At 48.0% G+C, this 25,678-nt stretch overlaps 1 protein-coding gene across 1 annotated transcript in view; it reads left to right on the top strand.

Moving 5' to 3' along the window:
- The first annotated feature begins 1,277 nt into the window (after positions 1–1,277).
- LOC128885569 (uncharacterized) overlaps positions 1,278–25,678 on the top strand; it is a 215,874-nt gene continuing 191,473 nt past the window's right edge. Inside the window, exons 1-2 of the mRNA XM_054139667.1 lie at positions 1,278–1,976; positions 19,814–19,999. Coding sequence (XP_053995642.1) covers positions 1,278–1,976; positions 19,814–19,999 — 885 coding nt within the window. The remainder of the gene's footprint in view (positions 1,977–19,813; positions 20,000–25,678) is intronic.

Here is a 25,678-nt window from a genome sequence, read left to right as displayed (position 1 = left end):
TGTTTTCCTCATCGTGGAAACGACCCTCGCGGTCGGGGGTGTCGTCATCGCGATCTTCGATTCGCGAGTCGCGTTCGTTCGACCTTAGAGCGAGTTGGAGTCTCGCTGGATAGCAGGGCATCCTTCCGACGCTGGATTCTCGAGGCAGTGTACCGTAAAAAGTTCGCGGAAGACGGTGAAAACGCGCATCGCGGTGCCTTCACGCTCGGCGACGTCCGCTCGTCGAAGGAGGAGGCGACGGCAGTGGAGTGGGGGGAGTGGGAATCCCCCGAATCGTGGCGCGCTGTGACAATCCGCGTGCGGGTCGACTGCGAGTGACAACCCTCCCCGAGTGAAAAGCCTCTCCTTCTCTCTCGCGATCCGCGCAACCTACGCTCGACGAATGACGAGGAGGAAAGGGCCCCCGATAGGGCCAGGTAACGATCCGACCGCCGAAGGAAAATCCGAGTCGTAGGCGGGGCCTAAGGTCGGGGACACGTGACACGGAAACTGTCACGCCGCCCTTGTCCTCCCCTCCTTCACCCCCTCCACTCGGCCGAAAAGCACCGAGCCAGCCTGCTATACGAGCGCCGCTTCTACCAACCGACTGCGTGCCGTTGAACGCTTCTGTCCGCTCGAACCTCTCCGCTCGAGCCTCAGCGAGCTGATCATCTTTTTACACGCGGGAGTCAGCGACAGATGACTATGGCGGTGTTCCTGCAGGGTCACGTTTTCCTTTCCCCGATGCTCTACGCTTCGAAGCTCGTCTGCTCCAAGTTGCATCCGTTTTGAGGACGTTAAGCGTAACTCTCTAGGGAGAGTTACTACTTTTCTTGTAATATTCCGTGTTCATGGTTAAACATAGAAATGATCCGAATGTCAGTCGACCAGGTTGCTGCTGACAGCCGTATTATCCAAGGACTAGGATAATATTCAACTGGAATTCCTCGAAAGACTTTTCAAAGATTCAAGCGATGCATCCATTTCGATGACGAGGCGTTTCTTTCATGTGACATCCTGTGTAATAAATAAGAATGATCTGGAGGTCTGTCTTGCCACTGACAGATACTTCGCGCCAAGAAACAGGATAATATTCGATCCGAATCAGCGAGAGGTGTCAACGAGTCGACTGTCGGCCGTCCTGCGTCAATAATGCGCATCGCAGTGGATTGCGCCGTTCATTGTCCGGCCGTCGCACGGCTCGAGATTCCCCCGAGATTCGCGGCGGTCTGACGCGCGTTCCTGTCTCCACGTGCGATGCTCCCATCGAAAGGGCGTCGCGCGTGAACATCCCGAGAATGCAGCAGGGCAGCGTTGGCTGCGACGGGGACTCCGTTCCGAGTCCCTGCGTCAAATCGCCAAAGAGTTTCGCCGTAAAGGGCGAGATCGCAAACGACAGGAACTCGGCGGAGTCCGTCAGAGTCAAAGTCGAGGTTGCGGAATCGACGGAGGCGTTCGAGGTGAAGCGGGAGCCTCAGGATGAGTATCATCCACCGCGACACGACTATCGCTACGACAGGAAACCGATAGTTCCGCCCAAGTTTGACGGTTATCCCGACATCCCTGGTCAGTGTCAGCCGCAGCACCAAGGCTATAGGCCTGTGACCAGTTTACCGAATTCCTACGTGTTCCCTCACTTTTACGGGCCACAGGCGATGGTTCCGCCGTCGTTCCCCAGCCCCAGACCCACGCCAGATCGAATGGGAAAAATCGAGGAGCACGAGCGCGAGCACGAACGATTCCGCGTGGCTGCGTCCGGTGTGCACAACGACGGTTTCCTTCATCACGAACCTCATCGGTTCAAGATGGGCGACTATCACCATGGGAAACCTTCTGGATACCGTGGAATGCCTTACGCGGCGTTTCTGCCGTCGATGCAGCACCGTTCGCCGTACCCCGGCCACCAGAACAATAGCGGGTACAGGGCCGCGCAGTACCAGAACAGGCATCGCAAATCGACCAACGCTGCGCTTCGTGGACTGCACCCAGCGATACCTGTGAGTTTCTTACGCAATCATTTTTCTTCCTCGCGATGATTTCTCGTTTTTCTAATTCCAAGGGGTTTCGCGTGTAAAATCAATCCTCAGAATCAATTCTCTGTAAGATAAGAAATCGAAAAGTTTACCATTTTGCAGTTCGATGCTTCATTGCCTAGGTACAAGTTATTACAATTTACCGATCAGCTGACCGCGTGGATACGCGTGCACGCTTCTGACGGACGAGTAACGCGTGCCCACGCGTTCACATACGCGTGACAACTTCAACTGCTCATATCGCGAGAACGAAACCTCCAATTGCAAAATGAAACAGGACCCTATCTCTGACGACCACTCGTTCCAGGATGCGTTCTGCCCTCCACGGCTGTAACGCGGGTTATTATGTGCGAAATCGAAACGCAAATCCTCGTTTCTCAGTTCAGCTCCTCCTCGCGCGATTACCTTTCGTCGCGCCACCGCTTCGGCCATAACTCGTTAATATCGACGCGTACGCGAAGAATACCTTTTGTTCCGTAGACACGGAAGCAAACCGTCGCGATCTTACTTGCAGATTATTTTTAATTGCGCCCGTCGTTAACGATGTATTGAACGCCGCTTTCTTCAGCGCGTCGTGACGCACTGTAAACAAAAGGGTATGCATTATGCGAGGATGCATAAGCTCGCGTTTAATCGAGAAACCGACGAATATACTTTGACCAATATTTTATCGCGCGAGACCCGCTTGGCGCAGGGCCAAACGGTTTCGGCGCGCTCGTAAAGCAAAGAACAGGCCGAAGGCGGTTTTTTAAACTCTATCTGCTTCAACTCACAGCGATTACAAAGTACGAATGAACGTTCGTGGTTTCATTTTTTCAACAAGGATACATCGATTGAACTGTGAAGCTTTCGTAACGTATAAGCTCTTGCCAGATGATGCTACAAATTTAGAAACAATTTTCGGCGTTCAGGATTCGACAACTTTTGATTATTTATTTTTCTAGAGTGCTCGACTGCTCATACTTAATGTTCTACTCGCGAAAAATAGGACGTTTTCCTTGTACGAGAGAAAGGATGGCGCTGAGGGTAAACGACGTGTAACTCGGGTCCCTGGGATGGAACAGTCGCGAGTCTGTCACGTCGCGTTATCGTCGCACGACCTGCGAAAAACCGCCCGGGGTCCCCGGGACCCATTAATGAAATCGAATGAAATTTGGCGATCGTTCGGTGAAAAAATTACACTGGCGCGGTCCGTGACCGAAATTACAGTGATTACACGCGAGCGTGTCGGTTTGATCCCTCGGGGCCCAGGAGCTCACCGCGTTCCCTCTTGAATGGGGAGAGGCAACGGCGTATTAAGATTTTGTAAACCCCTGGGCTATAGGTACTACGAATACATATAATATTAATAATAGTATTCGTATTTATTATTACGACCAGTTACAAATTGATATTTGCATTTTCCTATACCGCATCTGTGCATTAGGGTTTAATATCCGTTGTGTGAAGAGAGTCAGCGATAGGCTGCTATTAAATCTAACCCAGTTTGTATGAGATTGAATTAAAATCTACATAAACATTATGTAGTATTAGGGTGAATCAAAAGGTAGAAAACAGTGCCACATTTTTCACTTTTTTGTTCCACTATTCAACCCCTTAGGCCCTCCAATTTGGTCTTGGAGAGAGGAGTTGCTGCAATGGGACCAACAGGGCCCGTTCGGCGGGGTCTGGGCCCGATCTGCGGACGGGAAAGTGGCCCAGCGCGGAACGGTTTGCTTGAACGATTATTATAATAATATCGGAGCATGAAAATAGATGCGCGTGCTTCGGAGTCTCGAGGCGCGCGTTCCGTCGATGACTTCTGGGTATCGCCGCCGCGCATTACGTATTCTATGGTTATATAATGCGTTGTACCGAAATAACGTAATGCCGTTACTTTACAAATTACGCCGCGGGCGTGATACAGGGAGGGCGAGGTTCGATTAATTCAAATTGCCCGTTCGCGGCGGTGTGTAGGGCGTGTAAATACAGCACCGCTCGAACGGCAGCGGAATTGACGAAAAGTGCGGGTTATGCGCGTGAAACGCAATATTTAATCAGAATTCCCCTTGTGTCGTAGGTATTTACGACTTGTAAATGATTAAGAGTATCCCACTGGATCACCGACTTGGGGATGTACCCTTTGTCCAATTAAGCAATCACCAAAGAATTACACGTACCTATTCGCACTTCGGCAATAGAAACAGATAAATTACTCGATGTCCCAGCACCTTTAACTGCAAGCGTCAAGCGTAGTGTTTGAGCGTGTCCCGCTGTGTTTATCACGCGAATCGCGCCAAAACGGGTCGGAAGAGACGCGAGCGCGCAGCTTCGTCGCTTCCGCGCCGAAAGATGTCCGGAGCAGTCGGTTGCAACGAAGCCCACGGTCTCTCATCTGCATATCGTTTCCTCTCTCTAACGACCGTTCATCTTCCGCGGTAGGACGCACGCACCTGTATCGAGATAACGCGGTGTAACGTATACCCGCGGCGAATAAGGGCATTGAATCGAAGCCGATCCCTTCACTCGGTCTTTTCCAGTCGCGCTCAGGCTCACGGATAACTCCAGGCGCGAATCAGTCTATAAATTTCGCGTCGGGAAATCGCGCACCTGCGGCCCAATCGTCTAATCGATTTCGAGATCCTGTCGGAACGCTTTCTGCTCTTTCGCTGCGAGGATACGTCGGAAGAACCCTATGCTATGTCCTGTCCTCTCCAGCGGGCGGTGCAACCCTTAGGAAGGGAGCTTTCTAGAGCTAACACGTTGGCTGCCAAGTTTGTTTTCTTAATTTTTTAAATTTCTCACTAAAAATCCTGATACCGTTTTTGGGTGACATGACGACCATCGCGTTAAAGCATCGCGAGTCGAAGACTATTGCCAGGTTGTTTCCTATCGATCCCGTTAGGGGCTACAAGACGCCCACTTAATAATTTCGTTGCGACCGAGGGACCGCCATTACGCTCGATCTCAACTATTGTGCCGTCAATAACGAGGATTACGGAAGTAACGGTCGCTTGTTTCGCGAGGCCACGACAGTTTGTTCTCTCCTCGTCTACCCCGTGTGCCTAATTTCCATAATTATATACATTTAATTACGCGGCTAACTGTAAACATTGCGCTGTGCACGGCTGACTCGTACTCACCGGTGGATACGCGTAATTATCCCATCTATTCTCGGTCTAGCAGTCAACTTTGTAATTTTCGCCTACCTTGAACGGTTATTCTTGGCCCGACGTATACGTACAACGTCGATTCCAAACGGAACATCCGGTGTAGTATTTAGTGTTCAATTGAGACGAGGGTGACTTTCAAGTAATGTCAAATTTAGACAACGTTTTGTCTGATAATCATTTTAAAAGAAACATTACGAAGACTTAATACTTTCGCTAAGTAAACTCGATGTTTTAAAGTACAATATTGTACCTTACAAAAAACGAGAACGCCCCCATAGACGGGGCCCAAGGCCCAGAGCGGTTCCGCTCGCCAGATGTGTTGGTAAACAGGGCCCTGGGTCCGTTTTTCTACCCTAAGGGCGTCCAATTGAGCGCAACACATGGCGCGATGCGCCGCGATGCTCTGCGCGCAGCAACGATTCGTCTCGTAAAAACAAGCCCATCGAAGACACAATACGCCTTTGAGCGTGCTTTAATCGAGTCCACGATTCGATAAAGAAAAAAATGGAGCACTGTTGGGCCGAGGACACGGTGGTTTTTTGGGAAAAATGCGGTGAAAAACTATGAAATCTTCCGTAAACATTCTTTGTACGAGGCGGAGCACGCGACTGGGTCCTCTTGTGTTACTTTTTGAGCACTTACAGGTGTCAGAATTTGCAGCTTATCCTAAGCTTTCTTCGGGATTTCATGTATAATTGGCCATTTTAATGCACACTTCGGTACATTATTTCAATAAATAATTTCCATACTTTTTCGTAAATACGTACAGGGCACGGATGCATTTGCATTCGTTGATTCACAATAGGCTGCGATTTCTATATAAAAAAAAAACGACGGCGCGCCTCTCGAGTTCGGGTCCTATTGTGCCCGGTTGCAAGCAGAGGCTACACGCTTTTCATCGTTAACAAGCATGCTAGACAAGGTTTGTTCACTGCCACCGGCCTGCCCGAAGCACCCTGGAACTTTTCTGCGGTAACGATAGCCGAAAGAATCCGGAATTGCAGACCGCTCGTGTTTTCTGGATCGTAAAGCGATTTAAGTGCCCGCTGCGAAGCCTGGGCGCCCATCGACTTGGTCGGCGAGCAGTGAGACACAATTTACGTGTTCTTTGTTTTTCAATGTAAATCTCGGCTCTTGCTATTCATATTCCACGTATAGAACACCGCGAACCTCGTCCAACATTTCTCAGTTCGCTCATAAGACTTTGCTTTCTTCTACGCGTAGTCTCTGCGATTCGTGGTCAGGCTTAGTGTTCCATAATAGTCTTATGGAAGTGAAACCGTGCTCTATTTAAAATGAGAGAATGAAAAATTATCCAAGCGTCGCGCAATTATTTCACGGATAAAGAACGTAATCACGACGATCACGCAAACACGACCAGGCGTGTCATTCGAGTCATTTTTTTTTCTCCCCCTGCCAGGAAACGCGTCGGCCGATTGCGCGCATCGAAATCAAAGAGGAACGCGACGAGGGTAAAAAGTAGGGCCGTAAACCCGTGCGCAGGAATAAAACGCAAGCCATTAATTATTCATGCGCTACAAAGTGACACGTAAAGCCACGCGATTACGCGGGCTGCAACGAAGGGAGTCCCCGCGTGAACACGCGTGCCAACAGTCGTCTCATGCGTATGCGCGGGGATCATGGGGATGCCCCCATTTCGCGGTAATAACACCGTGCTGGCTTTTTCCCGTCCAGCGGTTGTCGTTAACTCGACGATTTGAGGTAAATACGACCAATTTCACAACAACGTTTGTATTGTTTTTTTTTTTTTTTTTTTTTTGTCAGATTGTTCCGAGCCATCGAATCGTTAGTAACCGCCGAGATGCTTCGTCTTTCTTGTCAGTATCTTCCTGGTAGATTTCTATTTCCTGGAGGAATTTTAGTCAATTTTAGAAAAAGGAGGAATCGTACGTGGCGACAGGGGGAGAGGAATGGTCACGCTACGTCAAAAGGAAAGCATATTCAACGAATAAATAATTAGCGTGCGGCTTCGGAGCTGCGGTTACGTCGCGCACGCGCCCGTTCTCGTAGCTGTCGACGACTCCCGTCCTTTAATAACAACGCAAGGGCTGTTGGCTGCTCTTCCTTCCTTTTGTTTTGCCTACCACACCGAATCGCAGCCCCGAGAACGCCTAACAGACGATTCCCTTCGAGAGAACGGTCACAATTTTTCTGAAATTAATTCCATTTGAATCTGCAAATTTTATTTCACGGTGGTGCTGAAATCCGAGGACGTCACTTACTGTGAACAATGCACGATACATTGATTCTATACGCGTCCACTTACGGTGCCCATAAGCGCGCAGTCGACGTTATTGTAATGCGGCTAACGTTCCACGCTTAGCCGGCTGCATTGCAAAGACACGGCGCTCATCGTCCAGCCACTATGCTTTACGATCGCTGACACCTACCGACCCGACAGCGCTCGACGATCGCTGCCATTATGATCATGGCCATTAGAGTAATCGATGCTACGTAGAGGCCAGATACGCTTCTCATACGCTTGAACCTCGTCACATCCTAGAGCCTCCCGTGAATAATTTCGATTTAAACAATCTTAACGTCGAATTACCTTCATCGAACTTTCCTCGAGAAGAGGACCCTGACATTGACCCTTGTTCGCTCAACTATCGTAATAGCAGCGGCACCTCCTGTACTCGTTCTAACCGAAGCTTCCGGGTCTTAGTCATTTGGATAAGATCAGCATTCTTGCTTCTTCGTTATCAATTGCACTGGGTTAAAACTAAGGATCTGAAATGAAGTCCATGTTTTCTTTTGTTGCTTTAGGTGCGAGATAATTCAATAGGCATCAGGGTGTTATCTTAATATATTTATTTTCTTCAAACACTTTGCTCTTTGGAAGAGGTTCTGCAGTTACTATATCGTATTGCTCCAAAATCACGTGCATCGGATTGCACACGTATCTGATCTTTCAATATCCACAGAAAAAACGGTGTTCAGCGGTATCCCTTGAGTCGCTTCGCGTTAATGCTAGAGGATAAGTCATCCATGGAACAGGATTAACATTCTTAACGGCTGCATGACATACCAGTCGGAACAAAACGAAGCTCTGAAGGGACAATTCCAGTTTTTCAACGCGTAAGCAGGATCTCGGGGGTCTCCGGTGCACGACGTTCCCGCTGACGCTCTCCTTCTTCCCGCCATAACGAGGCAGATATGGTGGCTGGTCAAACACGACCCAGCGATTCTTTATGGGGCCATTAAAACCTCGCGGAGTCATAGTCGCATGGTAAACATTATTATAATCCGACTAGCGCGCCGGGGCCGTGCCGATTACTTTACAAAGGCACGAAACGACTGGTTTAGGGTCGCGAGTGCCCGTTTTACGAGCGCTGACGCTAGCCATGGGACTCGAGCTCTTCTCGACTCAACAGTCCCGAGGCGCTTTCGTTCGACCAGTCAACCATGAAACGTTTCACGATACTTCATTTCCTTCTCCTACCTGTGGAGCGAGACGCGAAATTTTCCTTCGAAAAGAGCTTCCATTTGTACCGTAATCGCAACAATCGCGAAGGCTGTGGAAGAAGATATGATCGTCTCTCTAAATTAGTTCACGTAACGAAGGTCCCACTGTATTTCTTCCGTGGTAACGCCATGAAGATATAGATAGAGCAGGGAAGACATAAGTCTGCCTGGAAGTGGAAATGTCCCACCGTTAGAAAGAGAAAGGAACCACGGTACTCTATTTATCTCTCAGTTTGCCCTCAGGGGCTGTAGCCATGATCGTAACTACAGTACGGGTTTAGCAACCCCGAGGTACCCAAGCTATAAGGGGGACCAGTGGGCCCCAAACGGACTACTGGCACACATTAATACGAGAATTATGAAGAGCTCTAAGCAAATGCAGATTAATGTGAAGCAATCCTTATAATTCGCTGACTAGTTTTCAACCGCTAGAGGACCAGTCGCAGAGGTTACACAGTGTACCAGCCCTAAACAGTTGAAGCGGCGTGTTTCGCGCTTCCTCTGGCGAATAATAATTTCTCATCCCCGAGTCCACGGAACGACTTCATCTCCCTGGGGCCGTCTCGCGACATTGTCTACCCCGCGGAGGCGCGGTGTAGCCCGAGGATTTAAAGAGCGGGTGAATCGCGTAGGCGGCTGCCTGCCACGGTGTAAACCGAGCTTTACGGCGCTCGTGGTCCCGTCGATCGTGAGATCGTATTAGAGCGGCGCGTCGGCGCCGAGTTTGGCTTAGGTCGAGGGTGTCGAGGAGAGGAAGGCTGCGAAGAGGAACTCTGCTTCTCGGTTGCATCGACGCGAGGGCGAGAGGGAAAAAGAGAGAAACCTAGTGAATACCAAGTGCAGTGAGTAAGAGAGAGCGAAGAGGAAAAATAAGAAGAAATAAATACTGTTACTGGGAGAGACGAAGAAACGAATCGAAGGATGAAGGAGGACGCGAGGATGAAGCGAGACAGAGGATGGAAGGAACAGCGTGTAACGATGTATCAAGCTGTTGCGCCCCTGGCGTGTCCGGCAATGGTGGATCGTCGCTTTGAGCTGGACCGCGCCGCTTCGGCTCTGCATCATGCCTTTACACGCTCCCAATGCCCAAACGAGGGACGATAATGCCTCGGACTCGTCGTCTTGTTCCCGCGCATAGACACTATTAATTTCGTATCCCTCGCCGCGCGCACGACCCATCTTGCGGTTTAACACAGCCCAAGCCGCGGTCTGCCTCTTCGATTGACTCGTTCACCTCCGCCGCGAGCACGTCTTTTCATGTCCTCCCGCGATCACGCCCAGGGAATTTTGCGTCGCGGTATTCCGCGCCAGCTTCTTCCTTTAACCCACTCGATATAGCATGGGATATGAGAATGGTTCACCGTAGGATCCTCACGCTGTTTTTCGAAAAAGTCGCGAAAATCCTACTCGGACGTATTGGTCCGCGACGTTCTAATTAAATTTTTGTAAGCCCCTAGACGTATGAGTTCAGCAACCCCTTGGACCGTAATTTTTCTAAAAATCTGCGCTTGCCTAGACCATCTTCCTAATCTGCGCTACAATTCCTGGATCGAGTAATTAATTCAGCATCTCCCCGGCTCGTCCGCGTTGCTCGTTAATGCGGATAGATTAAAGTTTTCCATTCGGCTGGCCGCCTTCTGGTCAGCGATAAATTCCATTAATAATGTTGCATGATACGCTTTGGCGAGCGAAGGCAGCGCTACACCTACCATATCGAGAACGGTAGATAATTATATGTGGAAAGATCGCGGTGTTGCGTGTGACGTTGTAACCCGTGCCTAAACGGCCGACCGATAATCTCCGAGCCTCGGTCTTGTTCCTGGCCACGGATACTATTAATTCCGTGTCCCTCGCTGAGCCGAGCGCCGCCGCGCCGTGTTTTTCGATTGACTCGTTTATCTTGCTTTCCGCCGATTTCGCCGTAATTAGAACTCTCGATGGGGAATTAATTCGTCGGGTTGCCGCGCGAGACCGAATCGGCTTCAGGATCTCCCGCGCAGAGCTCTATCGAACCATCGCGGCACTTTCAGTTAAGGGTTTTCTTCGAGGTACGCGATTCCAAAGAGAAATAAAACTCTAGCTGCGCGGAGAACGTGCTGACAACTTAGCAGTGCAATTTGTCTTGCATACATTTTTGCCTTCGCTTATTGAAGCAAACGACACTTCTCAACACACTCAACCTAAGGAACTGATTTCGAAACACTTACTATACATGTAATTGTGTGTAACTTGTGATACCGAATCCATGATACGTGGTCTCGAATTAAACGGAATGGCAAAAGGTTAAAGACTGGTGGTGTTTGCATCAAACTTCAATGCGATCCCACAAACGGTCACGGAACGATGTGATTCAGAGTCAGAGTCGAACAAAGTGACCTTGAACCACGGATACCTTCTGCCCCTGGTAAACCATGTCGATCGCTTTCCAGCAGCCGTAAGAGGGAAGTCTTCCGAGAACGCTTCGGCATCCAGTCGTAAACAACCGAGCCGCATCGGGCGCATATTTTTCCGCAGCCACCGCCATTCGAATCCGCGGCTCGTAAACGTGCCCGCGGGGCATACGCCGCGCTTTTATTGCCGCGGTTCCACATTTGAACCGAGCCAGAACGTCGGAGAGCCTCGTACATCACAGCGGGACCATTATTTCCGCGACTCACGGAACAGAAGTACCGGATGTGTAATGACACGTTGACAGGTGTGTAGCCAGAGCCGATCGACGCCCGTCGGTGTCCAGGCGCGCCGAACACGCACGCGAATGCCGACAGCCAATGAATGCGTGCGAGGAAACGCGTGTGCGGTTCGCACGTGCCACGCACGCCGTTACGCTTGGGAAGCTTCTACCAACGGCCCCGTTTTGCTACCTCGATTGACCGTCTACGCAACCAGTCGCTCCGTACCTTCTTCTCTCGCAACCAAACATCTCTGTCTAGATACGCGAAATGCGTCAGATGCGTTGATTCTGTCGACATTTTTCTAAGGGTTGTTGTTTTCTTCAGATGTGTTTACCACCCGAATCATTTTAGAAATCGTAATAACGCGACGGTAGTTACGTGACCGGAGTTAACTACTCGACATGGTGGTGGTAATTTCTTGGACGGATGGATAGGGCGGTCTTTGTCGAGGTAACATGACGCTGAAATACCCAAGCTCGGATAGAGATCCCCGGCAACCCTTTCCGGTGGGGGGGGGAGGGGGGGGGGTGCGAGGGGGATGCGAAAGGGTCTACGAGACAGAAACCCCGGGAAAGGGTATCTGTTGTCATGGTCCCTGATGCTCCATTATTGATTAAAGATGGCTGGCTGCCTCGATGGATGGATGGTGGAGTCGTGACGCCATTTTAATATGCGCAATTATAATGTGTACTCGGAGCCCCGGGGGATGATACCGTTCGGGTCAGAAGGGGGCGAGTGAACGTATTGTCGATGTTGCTGGGTGACCCTGCATCTTGAAACCGGCTCGCCTTCTTTGTTTGCTCCAAAATCGGAGGGGAACCGCGTAATTGACGAGTTAATTAGGACGCGTTCGTGGCTTTAATTGGGTTCTCTCGCCGTCCGTTCGTCCTTGACGGTTTGTTCTTCCCGCTGATCTCTCCCTCGTATGCTTCTCAACAGGTTGCACGCTTTCGGGATCGACAATTTTGTTTTGGCCTGTACTTCATTGTTGACTAGCAGTTTCCGAATGAAACGGAGAATTCTGTTTTCGGATACCAAAGAAATAATCGATCCTCTGCAACAATTGTTCACCAGTGAAATCATTTTTCGAAACACGCTTCCAGACATTCGTCAAATCTGCGCGAGCATGTTTCCCATTGGCGGAATACACGGTGTCAGCCTGTTCCACGGCAGAGTTGCCAACATCGTCGGGACTCTGTTTCGAGGGGGCGATGATTACAGGGGAATGCACCGGATATCAGGAGACTCGTGGAGAGATAACGGCGACGACAGCTCGTTAGCGCCATGGTGGGGTTGCAATGACGTCGCGACGCTCGATACCCGATAACGGCCGTCCGTGGGCGTACGTGGCGTAGGTACAATGCCAATAATGCCGGTGTACGTGCGCCACAATGCCCGTAATAGGAGAATTAATGCGTGTTGTGTGTGATCGCCTCGCACACCCCGGGGGCCTCGCGAGATCCGCGATAGCATTGTCCGCTTATAATTTCTGCGTATAATTAATTGAACCCGAAGGACCAGGCTTTGACGGCTTGACGTCTCCAACCCTCGCATGACTTCTGGCGAGCTTGACCTCTGTGGTCCCAGTGACCTCTGTCCAACTTTCACATTTATAGCTTTACATTCGATGTACTTACTGTGCATCAGGCTAACTCTAAATTTCTCCAAAAAAACATTTCTTTCCTTCCAAAGTGCGTCCACTTCCGAAATATATCCTTCATTATTTTTCTCGACACGATGGTATAAATAAGTCTCGGTTTTGCTACGGTTGCTCAGGCAGACTGTATATGGAGCTTAAAAACGGATCTTCCAAGCGGCACCGTACATCCCGTACTCGAACTTTGAACCATAATTTCCTCCCTAATAAGCATCGCAGCCGCGACAAGAGAGAATACAACTCTTCCACCGTGGACGAGCGCTCTTCCTTCGTTTGCCATAAAAACGACACCTGGTTTCTCGCGTGCAACGCGCCCGACATATTTATTAAACGTATTTCCACCACGGCGAAACCGCTCGATACCAGATAGGCTTTCGGAATGAACCTGCAAGGGGGATTCGTTGTTATTACCGCGAGACTGGTCATTAGTCTACAATTAGGCCTTCGCGTTTGTCCATCTTCGTAGAAGATTTACGTGCAACACACTGTGCCAACAAATATTCTTGCTTCTGAACTTTTAATGCTGTACCTTGGCAATGATAGGGTTAAAGAATAATCCGTAGAAAGAAACGCGCGGTTAATATTGCAACGACATTGTGAGTTTTCTGAGACTTGTGTTTATGGGGAACAATACTTTGGGCACGAAAACGTTAAATAAGAAATGGCATAATGTCACGGTAGCTCGCGAAGAACATGTGGAAAAAGGGAAAGACCTATTCCGGACATCAACGATCCTCCTAGCACGAGTTTCAAGCGTTGATTTGCGTGTTTTCCCAACGATTTATTTATTATCCACAGGTGCTACACGCAGGTTACTCGAATATGCATACACGTACGTCTGGCGCGAGAATTTTCTCCCCAGTTTCCTAGCGCCCTTGATACGCGGATTAATATTGAATTGCGCTGTATCGATGTAGACACCGTATATTTCGTATGAATTAACAAAATGGTATTAACGATACTTTTCTGCTTACCGTTATTTTACAATGGAGGAATATGCACGAATGAGAGGAACGATCGATGGATGAACACGTCAAGGTTATCTCAAGGTCGCTCATGGTATTTTAAACCAGGCATGTGGTGTGCTCCTGCATCTACTTCAAATTGTTCTAGCATTTCGATAAAATTAAACGTTTATTGGGGTGAAAAACTAAATAAAAGTTCGCAGAGGTAGTTCTAGGACTCGGAATCCTTTCATAAAGTGTGCATAAAATTGTCTTCTCGCTATATACACATATTTTAACCATAAATAGTTATATATCATTCTTACTACACACGACATCATCGTAAACGAGAGATTTTCCCTCGCCCAGTTCTTGTCTGCTTAGTTTCCATACAAGACCAAATAAATTGGGAAAATATTCAAGCATAACGGCGTTGTTCCGCATAAAACCACTCCGAATCTCATTAAAGCCCTCCGATTTCCTCTCGGGTGATCGTTTAGCGGACAAGGCCCGCAGCGTCGCGGAGAATTGCGGAAGCGGAAGTTGAGAGTGCTTGCGAGACCGACTCTTATCGGACACCCGTAAAGTGGACTAAGCGCGCACATTTGTAATATAACATTGAACTCTGTATTATTACCTGTCCCGCGTAAGCAGCCATTTATATGCTTAGAGCCTATAATAGCCGTAATATATCCAGCGACCAGCGCGTTAATAGCCAATAACCGAGGCCGTGAGGTACCATTCGCTCTCGACGAAAATTCTTGTTTTCCCCGTCACCGTGCAGCGCAACACAAAGTAATCTAGCGGCGACGAGGCCGTCGTTCGCTATGACTCACGTCCATTCGATTGATTATGCTCGCAGGTGACGGAGGCGGCGTTGGCGCTGGCGCTTGAGTTTTCTCATACGTCTCTTGAGAAAGATAATAATTATGTTTCGCACCGGGAAACGTCAATCTCGCCTTCTCGCGCGTTTGCGTCAGGGATTTACCGCGCTGCAGCTTTGCTTGAATTATCGCGTTTCCTCGCAGCGTCGACTCGCCTGGCCGCGCAGCTTTTATCATTATTTATGCATTTATTTCTTTTCTTTTTAACGACTTTATTCGCCGTAACGAGGGAGCAAAGAAATTATACAAAATTCACGCGAGGAGAACAAGCAAGGTGGAAAATCCACGTTTTAAATAACGATGGGGCTATCACTCAAGTTTCAGCTGTCAATGATTCGTGACACCTTGAATTAAGGATACCTTAAAATCACCAAAGCTCTTCCAAACCTACTCGTTTGGTCTCTCGTGATTCTAGAACCTGCTTCGTTACCTAAACAGCAGTATCCAACCTAAAGGACACGGTGTATACATAGAAGCCTCAACCTAGCCATGAAAGCATCAAATATCTCAAGAAATTACAACGTTGGTCGGTACAGAGGAGCTAGGGGAACTCCCCTTATGTCGACGTCCCGGCAAATTGAAAATTAATTTCATCCGCTCAAGCATGGATGTTATCTCGGTGTTAAAGCAAAAAAGAATCTCGATCGTTATCGCTTGGCTCGGCGCAAATTAATTCGTCGCCGTGGTGCGTGGCCGATCTGCGGAACTTAAAAGCTGGTCTGTTGTCACGTTATGCTGATGGCCTGGACGCTTTGTCGCAGGTAATTACGGGACATGAAGTGGGCGGCGCGTAGCGTGTCGCACGCGCGTACCGATGTCGTACTGGATTGCGCGAGCGCGTGACAAGAGCCTGTGACGCGCGTGACACACGTCGTTGTCACACCAGCCTGGGCAGAGTCTATCAGATAAAGGTGGTTAACTGGCCGTTTAACCAGTCTGAATATGAATCCTGTGCCTACTAAACACGCCTCTGCTCCGTGCCTGACGGTGTACTCTGAAAACTCTAACAGTTTTATGGTACCCAATTCGAATAAGGTTGGTTCTTGTAACGATTCGAAACGTGAACGAAACTGTGGTCGAATGGTTAGCTGCGAATCTTGTCATTCCATTGCAAATTCTGCAGTTACCCCAAACGAACGTTCATATCGCGATGGCTTTAGTTGTAAAATATATATTCAGATCCCAGCCGCGCCTCCCACTCGTTCACCAGAACCCACCTCTCATTCTCCATCATCGTCATCCCACGGCATCTGCCAAGAACCGTCCGAAAGAAAGAGCACCGTTCGAGGCTGAGTCGAAAATAGATACCGCGTAGAGTTCCGAACACGTCTCGCTGTTCCGTCACGCGGTGATACATTGAAACTTTCATGAGCCGGTCGATTGTTTTTCGTGGCAGCCAAGATTAACGCTCCCCGTCACTGGCAATGTATTAATGACGCGAATGATGGAGCGCCGCGATGATCGTCGACGTACTTACACGTACCTCGCCCGTTCTCCTCGTCGTTGAACGCTGTGCAAAGCTCGCGGACTAATTATCACAGCTGTCGGAGTTGCCGCTTCCTGATCACCGAGGGCATCCGTGGGTTGACGATCGGACGCTCTCGATGGCGCGCTTGCTGATCGATAAAAGCTTGTCCCTTAACTCTGCCACACAAGAACAGTAGGTCTGGAACTCTTATGCACGGGAAGAGTAAAAAAATAATGAAAGTGGTTAAATACATAAAAATGCGGTACTCTTGCAAGGTGGTGCGAACGAGCGAGGCAAACCGTTGGAGCGAGACTACTGGTGCTAACCACCTAAATGGACAGTGTTTAAGTGGTTTCCAAACCAGCCACCGTGCTGCACAGAGTTGACAAACTTGTTCGAGGTAACACACTGTGTTTCACCCAACGAATCTGGAATTTATGGAGTCTATTATTTCTATTATCTATCCCGCCTTGTGCGGGAGACGAGCGGTGTATGGAAGCGTGTACGCTCAGGATTTGCATAGGTCGAACACGAGCCTGAACCTCCGTCGCTTTTAGGCGTAGCGCCGTGACGAGCGTGGCGTGTCTCCCTCGAAATTGATGCCTGTCGCGGAATTGCATCGTCGCAAGCGTAATGTTCAATAAAACGCGTAATCAGCCCTCTTTGTTCCGAAAGTCCTCGTTGGGGGATGTTAACGGCGCGATGGCACGTCACTCTCTCTTCGAGGAGAGAGCTACACTTGGGCTCCGTAATTTGTCCTTAGAATTAGGGTCCTGTTTTCGAGCACGTCTAGCTTCTTTTAATCTTACTTAGTCTTGCTTTGATCAGAAAATGAACTTGTTACACATAAAGGAATGCAGCATGCTAATCCTATACAAATTTTAGATTTCGTGTATTTTAATTCATGTTTATTCTAACCACTATTTCAAGATGTTCTCTAATTTACACTTTGAACTATACATTCAACGGGCTAAAAGATAAATTTCTTCGAGACAGTTGACAGACGTTTTCGTCCCGAATTTCATCGATCCAGTTCGGCTCCGCGAATCAATTTCGCCGATCGCAATCGATAACCACACCGTCCTCGAAACGTGCAATCTGTCCTGCCGTGTAATTACGCCGTGGGCCCGTTTAATGATTCTTAAGCGACGATTACTGATTACGTACGAAGTGCGGGTCCTTTGGGTCAAATTGGAGAGTAACCAACGACCCGTTCTCGTCGATCGCAATCTCCGTCCAATTTCTTTTTCTTTCCGTCGCGACGGGAGGGAACACTGTTTATCATTCGATCCTTGATCAACGGGCCATTTTACGGTACATTAACCTAGAATATCGATTTGCTCTTGGAGCTTTCTCTAACAAAGTTTGCATTCCAGGTGTGGAAAATTATAAATTACCTTAACAATATTGTAATCAAAAAACAGTGATTTTATAATTATTGCGTAGTACCTAAATTACCCAAGTAACGGAGTAAACCTAAACTTTCTTATCGCGTTACCCGAAATAGGTACGTGTTTGTTAAAAAGCATCCGCGTGTTCGGAAGAATTACGTCGTCGTTTGCTATTTTCGGATCGCGGATGGTAGCGTTAAAAAAGTCACCCACCCTTCGTACATCACGATTATGATTGCGGCAATGGGCCCTGTCGTAGGATCGTCCCTGAGGGGCCAGTGATTAATTACAACGCAAATATTTTCCTTCGGCCCCGATAAGATCCACGCGAAGCTTCTACTTTGGTTACAGCTGACTATTCGATGACTCGCGAGCATGGTATTTGAAAAATCCCGCGCCACGTTTCCCCTAACTGGTACAAAAATAGTCCGCCGATATTACACGTGGCGACGCAACTATACTTGCTGGGACCGATTAGTACTAAATTTGAACATTTCCTAGAAATCTTGAACACTATCGAGACTACGACTGTCATTAAACAACTTTAGCAAAACTAATTCGAAAACCAAGAAAAACATTTCATCGTACCTTCACTGTCGCAGACATTTAATTTCAAGGACGTTTGGGGGCACGCGCGCGATGAAGTAACCACTACAGGAGGAGAGTGCTGCGAAACTGGAGCACAGGTCGCATCGGAAACGGTTGGGCACGTTCTCCGTTGATACATTTTTACCAAGGTCAGACGAAACGATTTCCGTTACACGGTGCAGTCTACGGTAAACCGTTCGCCGGTGTACAGAATGGCGGCGATAAACAGAAAATAACAGACCGTCGAAACCCCGACGCGGTGGCGTTAACTCACGCAGTTTAGGAGTTTGTTATTTCGGTTTTGGCGTTAACTCCCGCGAGCCAACGACAAGAGACATTCGCCAGACCACCCCGAAACCGTGTACCCCCTCGCGCTCCGGGTGCTAACTTTCAGTCGTGTCGTGACCAATCGGCCCCCCTCCATCCCCGTGCTCGAAAATAACCGAAACACGCGATATTACGGCACTCTGTGACGTAAGATTCTCATGGCTTGGACGGATTCCTACTATCCTTCAGCGATGGGCTCGATGCACCGCCGTTTAGGGTAACTAAGGTAGCGTCTATACTTGCCTTAATTTGTTGTGTATTCAATCTGGTTCACCACGTGTACAGTTTACATAAACTTTTATCGTTAACTATTACAGGACTCGTCAATTCCTGCGGATCCAACGCATTTGTTACGTCCCATTTAACGATATTAAATCTTCCGAACGATGAAGGTTGAAAGATAAAATAAGAGGAAGCGGTATGAGCAATGTACGACACGCCAGGCTGTGAGGGGTTAACGCACCCCCCTGTTGTATCGCGAGGCGATCGCATCGAGCACCGAATGCAGGCGTTTTGTCAGGACGTATCAACGGAATTCGTGTCGTCTGGTCCAGCAAGGCGATCAAAAGGTCTTTACGTACCACGGTGAACGGAACACGCCGTGGCTTCTTTTCATCCTCTCCCCTGGGCTCCTCCGTAAGAACACTTACAATGGACCACACGCACGGTGACCTCGAAGACGATTGCGCTTCTTACAGGGTCAGGGGCTTGTGTCATCTATCTTAGAGAGGTTCATATTCACTCGGCGACACTAATGCTCGAGTCTCCCTCCCGTAGTGGTTTTTATCTGCATGCTGGAAGTGCCCAGAGACGGGGATCCCTTTTCAGCGGGGAAAAAATGCTGTCGATGACAGGCAAACGGTCCAGCATCGTGGAAAAGTCCTCTCGATTGTCGGAAAGTGTTCGGATAACGATGACTCTTCCTTTCGTTCTTCCTTGGTTTCTTCCTTATCTTGGCGATAAAATGTCGAGGATGGTCGTTTGAATTACAGCCCTTTTCAACAAGTCTTTTTATGTGCATGAGGGATTGCTTGTCGAAAATCAAGACTCTATTTCTGTAGGTCGTGTCGGTGTTTCTTCGCGCGTTATCGACGTTCCTCCTTCTTATCTTTTTAAGAAATCCTTGGCCTATCAGAATCTACAATGTACAATTTGCAAATGCATAAATTACTTCATCCAATGGAAACGTTTTGAATTTTGTTTAATATGATTCGATCGTGTTATTGTTACAGTGGCCAATGTGCTTCTTTCGACCGGACCTTCCACTCGGCACGCCACTGCCTACAACTCACGCGTCCAATGCAAGTAGCATTCCCACGTCGTCACCCCTGTCGTCCAGGACACACTCGGAGATGCCTAAAGCTCCGGACTTCTTCGACACCAGCAAGATCCATGGGCAAACTCCGACGATATGCACGGTAAGACCGCGTACACTACTATATCTTAGATTTAGGCTAGAATATCCCTCGGTATTTCGCGAAACTTTCGATTCTACCATTGAATATCGAGCAAGAGGACAGAAAATATCGTGTCACTAAAATATACCGAAGCGTGACACGAATAGTTCCACGAAAACCATCGGAGGTCGATCGACGCCGTTCGATCGGCGATGAGAATCCCTTCGCCCACGGAACTCATTTTCGAGCTTCGGAAACAGAGCTAGGGGGTGTTTAATGGGCGACGACATGACACAGAAACCTGCAGTCGATCGATATTCAATTTACAGTTTTGTGACAATGGCACTGCCATTCGTGGAAGGCAAGCTGCGTCAGAAAGGGTTGGAGACACAAAAGTAAGGTTCAACTTAAAAAGATATCGAAGTAGTTCAATTTAGATAAAAAATAACAATTGTTTAAGGGTATCTAACAATGATCGATATACAGGTGTTTTTGGGGGCGCTGATTCCAAATCTGAAAATGACCGGATTTAAGTTCTGTGGAGCCTATAGAGAGGAGGAATCATTCGTCAAGATCGAAACGATGCTAACCCTGAAACGATATAATAGCGTGGGCGCGCGCGCGCGCGCGTCTCGTTAAGCCTCTGTCGTGGCCCCCTCGTTAGCACCGATGCGGCCGCCAACAAATGATTTAAATATAATACTTAATAACGCCGTGCGTCCCGGGTGTATTCAATGCGCCGACTTTTGTTTCTCGATTATGCATTATCCCGCCGCGTAAATCGTGTCCCGCGATATTAATGGGGCGCACGGGCCGAGCAGTCGCGGCAGCGATCAATCTCGTTGTCACAATTAAATGCCCAGCTCTGGCAAGCCGAAGAATAATTTATGTCCTGCTACCCACGTCAGGAACAAAAACTCGGGGAACACGGCGATCGAGATCGAATGAGCTCGCTATCGCAACCCACCAATAGCAGGGTTCACCCAATTTCGACATTAACCCAGTCATCGATGCTTTAAGTAAAAGCATTGTGCACTTTATTTCTAGAGATAATACGTATACTTTACGCAAGAACAACGAGACCAACGAAGCTCCTTCGTGGCACAGCACCGCGAGTAAACATTCTAATTTCTGAAATGCGAGCAGCAAGTTGGTTTTACGACCCGCTACAAATCCCAAATATGTACCTACAAAGAAACACCGGTTACGCAGTAAACTAGCCTACTTTCTACTAGCCTACTTCTCTTTCCACCCTTTACGAGGTGACGGATTGAAATAAATATACAATAATTGGTAGTATATTTGCTCGTTTCGCGAAATATTTTTATCTGTAAACAAAAACGTAGGTTGTTATTTAAACCCAGATATGGTAGCATCTAGCACGATCGAGAACTGAGATTGCTAATTATCCGTACGCGAAGCACAGGTGTCGCCGTAGCGAAGCGAATGGAGGGCAAAGGGCTGATCGGGTGCCGCGATCTTTGGAAAGACTTGGCGGCGCTGTCTCGCATACCTCGAGCATACTAGCGAAAGGAAACACAATCGTGGGCGCGCGAAACAATCAATGCTTCTATATATACGCATATAGGAGCGCGTGCGTGGAGTCAGTGCGCTAAATTAACGGGCCGCGCTAATTTTAGCATCGTTCCGCGGCGTGGCGGCCGCAGAAGCGAGATTAATGCCGCCCAGACGAGGGCGGTGAATTAAGGCTGATCCGTATCGTTAAGGACAGGCCAAGTTTGATACGAAGGGCAGCACGGGACCCGCGAGAGCGAGCGCGAACGATCTAATTAAACGTCGGCGCAATTAGATTCCGCCCGGCGGACGTTCTACTTCGCGGCGCGATACGACAGTTCCGAGCTGAAACTTTCGAAACGCTAATTACTTCGTTTCTACTTTTACTCGTTTTTCGAGCCGAGCGAAAGAATCCCCCTTTTAAACTGCAGTCCCCTAGCATCGGCGAGATTTCAACGTTGATCCGCGTACGACTTGCCGCAGTGCACGGAATCCTGAAGGGTTTCCGAGCATACGAGCGGTTTCAGCCGTGGTTGTCGGGGCGCAATCGAACCAAACTTTTCTCTTCGACGCGTGGAGTGATCCAGGATAACGGGACAGATGAGAATTTTCAGCGGGGGATTAATTATAGTAACAAAGGGCGATTAAAATATTAAGAAAAGTGGAGATGAATTGTAGAAAAAAACTATAATGTATTTTGTCCTCTTCCTGGATGGTTCTCCCTCACAACTTCAAGAAATGGTTAGACTGGAACAATAACCGCTTGCACAAAGTATCTTTTAATCGAAGATGATCATTCCTCGCCTCGATTCAATTCTTCCGCTAATAAAAAAGAAGGCACGAGCACTTATAAACCGCGACGTAGCACGACTTAGGCGACGCTCGTAATCAGAGATGTAAAAAATACGGAAGTACCGATCGAGCAGAGAAATATTTTCGTAATAACCGTAATTAGAGATTGCGTCGGGGACGGAGGCGCTCCCTCGGTCGAGGCGTGCAGTGAGAAGTGGCTTTGGCCGACAAAAAAATATGCTCCTCGACAAAAAGTCATCGTCATTAGCCGTTGGTCACCGGTCGTCGCTGCCTCGTCACCGCGTCGGCCCCTCTTTGAATCTCTCCCGTACGCCCGGTAAATGGTTACAGTTAATGATTAGTTAATGATTTTTTCTCTTTTATTAGCCGACTTCCACGGCCGCGACCGGTAGCGGGATTCCTTTCGGTGCATGCCACTGTCCGTGAATTGTTCCCCGTGAAATCGTAATTGACATCGTGTAACGTGAATTTAAGCGGCAATTAAGCGACGCGAATCCAAAGTCGCGGTATCGAGTACGTGGACTTTCAGAGTTGACATTCTTCGATACGTATTCAACGAAAAGGAATTTTATTTATCCTCGTTCCTTAAATAGAAAATTTTGTGAATTAATAGGAAACTTTTTTTGATAAGTAGGCTTTTGTGTTAATTATTCGCAATTGAAATTTGAAATAAGATAATCACGAAAACAGGGACCAAACCATATAATTCTTCAATTGAAATAAAAAATAGGGTGTGACGAATCGTTCGAATTCGGAACACTGGAACAAGGAGAAATAAAAGTATTCCGCGCGCAAAGTCGAGAACCCGAGGAAAAAGGCGCAGCTGCGAGTTCGCGGATAAAATTTAAGGGTGTGCAAGTACAGGGGGCAAATTGAAGACGAGTAAAATGAAAACGAGTTACGGGAGGGTTTCGAGGAACGAGCGATTTGTTCGTAAACCCGTTAATGTACGCGTTTCACGCGAACGAAATCGAATTGCTTCGCGAACGCGCTTCGACGCGACTCTAATAAACGACTGCAGCGCGGATAAACACCGTACGCAAAGATGCGAGTAAATGGATTATTGTGAAAAATAAAAATTGGTGACCGTAAGCGTGTACCCGTGGCAGTTCGATCGTGAACGCACGAATGCGAGAAAATAAAGTATAATAGAAGCAAAAAATCGAGATAAATGCATCCTATGACTCGTTGCGCGACCTCCGTTGCGCCGTTTACGCAACGATCTTTCCATACCAGAGAAACCTTTAATAGAATTACATGTTTACTACATCAACTCTACTTCATTTTGGATACAGCAGATTCATTTTCGAATCCATGTAGCGGTTGACCGTGTCATATTTCGGACGTCATAAATTACAGTATCGTAATTAATTACGGATAACAATGCTAGAGCAAAATACTCGCAGAGCAAAGAAAAAATAAAATGACTTCGTATCGTAAAAATACGCGAACAATGGTGTCTGAAGTATGTAGCTCATGGAAGCGAATCAAAGACATCGGTTCCGTCGGAATTGTAACAGTTTAAAACGATACCACACAGGATAAGAAGCAATCGGTCGTAAATCAATGGCAAATTAGACTCGAAGGAGAAACGCAACGCGTCGATTAAAGGCGGCCATGCGCGGGTACACGGGTAACCGAGTGAAAGATCATGCGTGGCTATTAGACGCATACTTGGGCCGAAAGGTTAAGATCGATTGCACGAAACGTGTACGCAATCGAGCCAGCTTTTTCTCGAAATTAATTACCCGCGTTATCGATTACTCGTGCACGCGATTCTAAGCCTCAATATTTGCCGTGGCCACTGTTAAACGGGGGTCCCTTTTGACTTTCGATTACAAGCACGGTTCGTCGAGAGACAATTAATCTACAAGTTCTTTACGAGGTCTATTTAGAGTTTTTCGATTAAACAATGTTATGGGTAGTACTGTACTCAAGAATCGCGTAGCAAAACCATCGATTAATATCATTTCAAATCTAGACACTTCAAGGAGCGACAAAATCTGTTCTACTCTTACACAATTCGCTAATTCTCAGGCTCCGGTTGGTCGAGGAGTTTCCATGGAGCGTCCCTGACCAACGACAGCGTCTATCACCGAGCAAGAAGGCATGCGCCTCGTTATTAGTTATTCGACCGGTCGCCGAACAAAAAACCCAATAATTTCACTGGTGCCAGTCCTAACGACGAGTCGCTCGACAAAAAGCTCAATCTATCAAATTGTCACTGGTCTTTCTATTTCATAGCTTCGTCTGACTCTCTAATAAGCAATCTTCGGTTCAGTACCGTAAATCGGTAGTCATCGAGTGAACGGGTTTTAACCGGTACCATCTTTGCCGACTTGGATCGTTGAACCTAATGTCATCGACGAAAATTATATCTTCGCGAACGACGTCACGGTTAGTCAAAGATATCGTACAACGAATGGATTAAAAATTAAATCTCCGAAACTGATGGTTCGACCCTGATTGTTCATTGTTCGGGATAACGAGACATTTTTCATTCGGAGCTCGTGAAAGCTCTCGAGGATGTCCAGGACGATGCCATCAGTCTCGCGTCTAGGCCGTTCTAGCGTCTAGTCGTTTATTCTCGTTCGTTTTATTCGCATAGTTTCTGGAAGTTCGAATCACCATAGCGGAGTGCACGCATCAGTCAATGGAATGGTCGAACGGTTCAACGTCCGTCTCGAACGTTCATCAGCCGCCAGATGCACAATCAGGCTAGGAGTCGCCGATCAGCGTCGTCATCGTTGGAAAACGAACAACTGCCGACTAATAACCTCTCGATCTTGTTGTCCTCTTTCTCGCCAAGCCTGAAAACCGACCACGCTAATAAGTCGCTTAGCCGAGCGTTGGATGTCGCCGCCTGCTCATGAACGACGTCCCTTCATGGACCCCACAGAACAACGTTTCATCGGCTGAAGACACTTTATCGCGGTTCGTTAATTATTTCCGAGAAAACGATAGCAGCGTTGCGTTTCGCGCGATAGCTCGTGGAACGGTTGCGAGCCTAATCCAATCAAAGGATCGGAATCCACCCAATGAATTATCTTCTCAACCTGATCCCTCAGAGAATTTGGAGCGTGGAAGTGATTCAAAGGAACATTGGTTAAAGATGTGTGCTACCATAGATCATCTTTTACTTTGAACTTTGGCGTAGAATTATATTCTACCAGATAACAGAGATAGATCATTGTTACCTCGCGTTTGTTGTTGCAAGGCTTCGTGGCTCCAAGCCTTGAAACGATGACTTAAACCCTCTCTAATTTTAGGTAGTTTACGACATACATCAATTTCATGAAAATCCCTGACTTCGATCACGGAATATTCCTCCCTTCTATCGTCAAAAACTATCGTTGGAAACCGATGTATTCA

The sequence above is a fragment of the Hylaeus anthracinus genome, unplaced genomic scaffold (genome assembly GCF_026225885.1).
Source record: "Hylaeus anthracinus isolate JK02 unplaced genomic scaffold, UHH_iyHylAnth1.0_haploid 11981, whole genome shotgun sequence".
Taxonomy (NCBI): domain Eukaryota; kingdom Metazoa; phylum Arthropoda; class Insecta; order Hymenoptera; family Colletidae; genus Hylaeus; species Hylaeus anthracinus.
The sequence above is the reverse complement of the archived record's forward strand: the minus strand, read 5'-3'. Positions and strand labels throughout refer to the sequence as shown.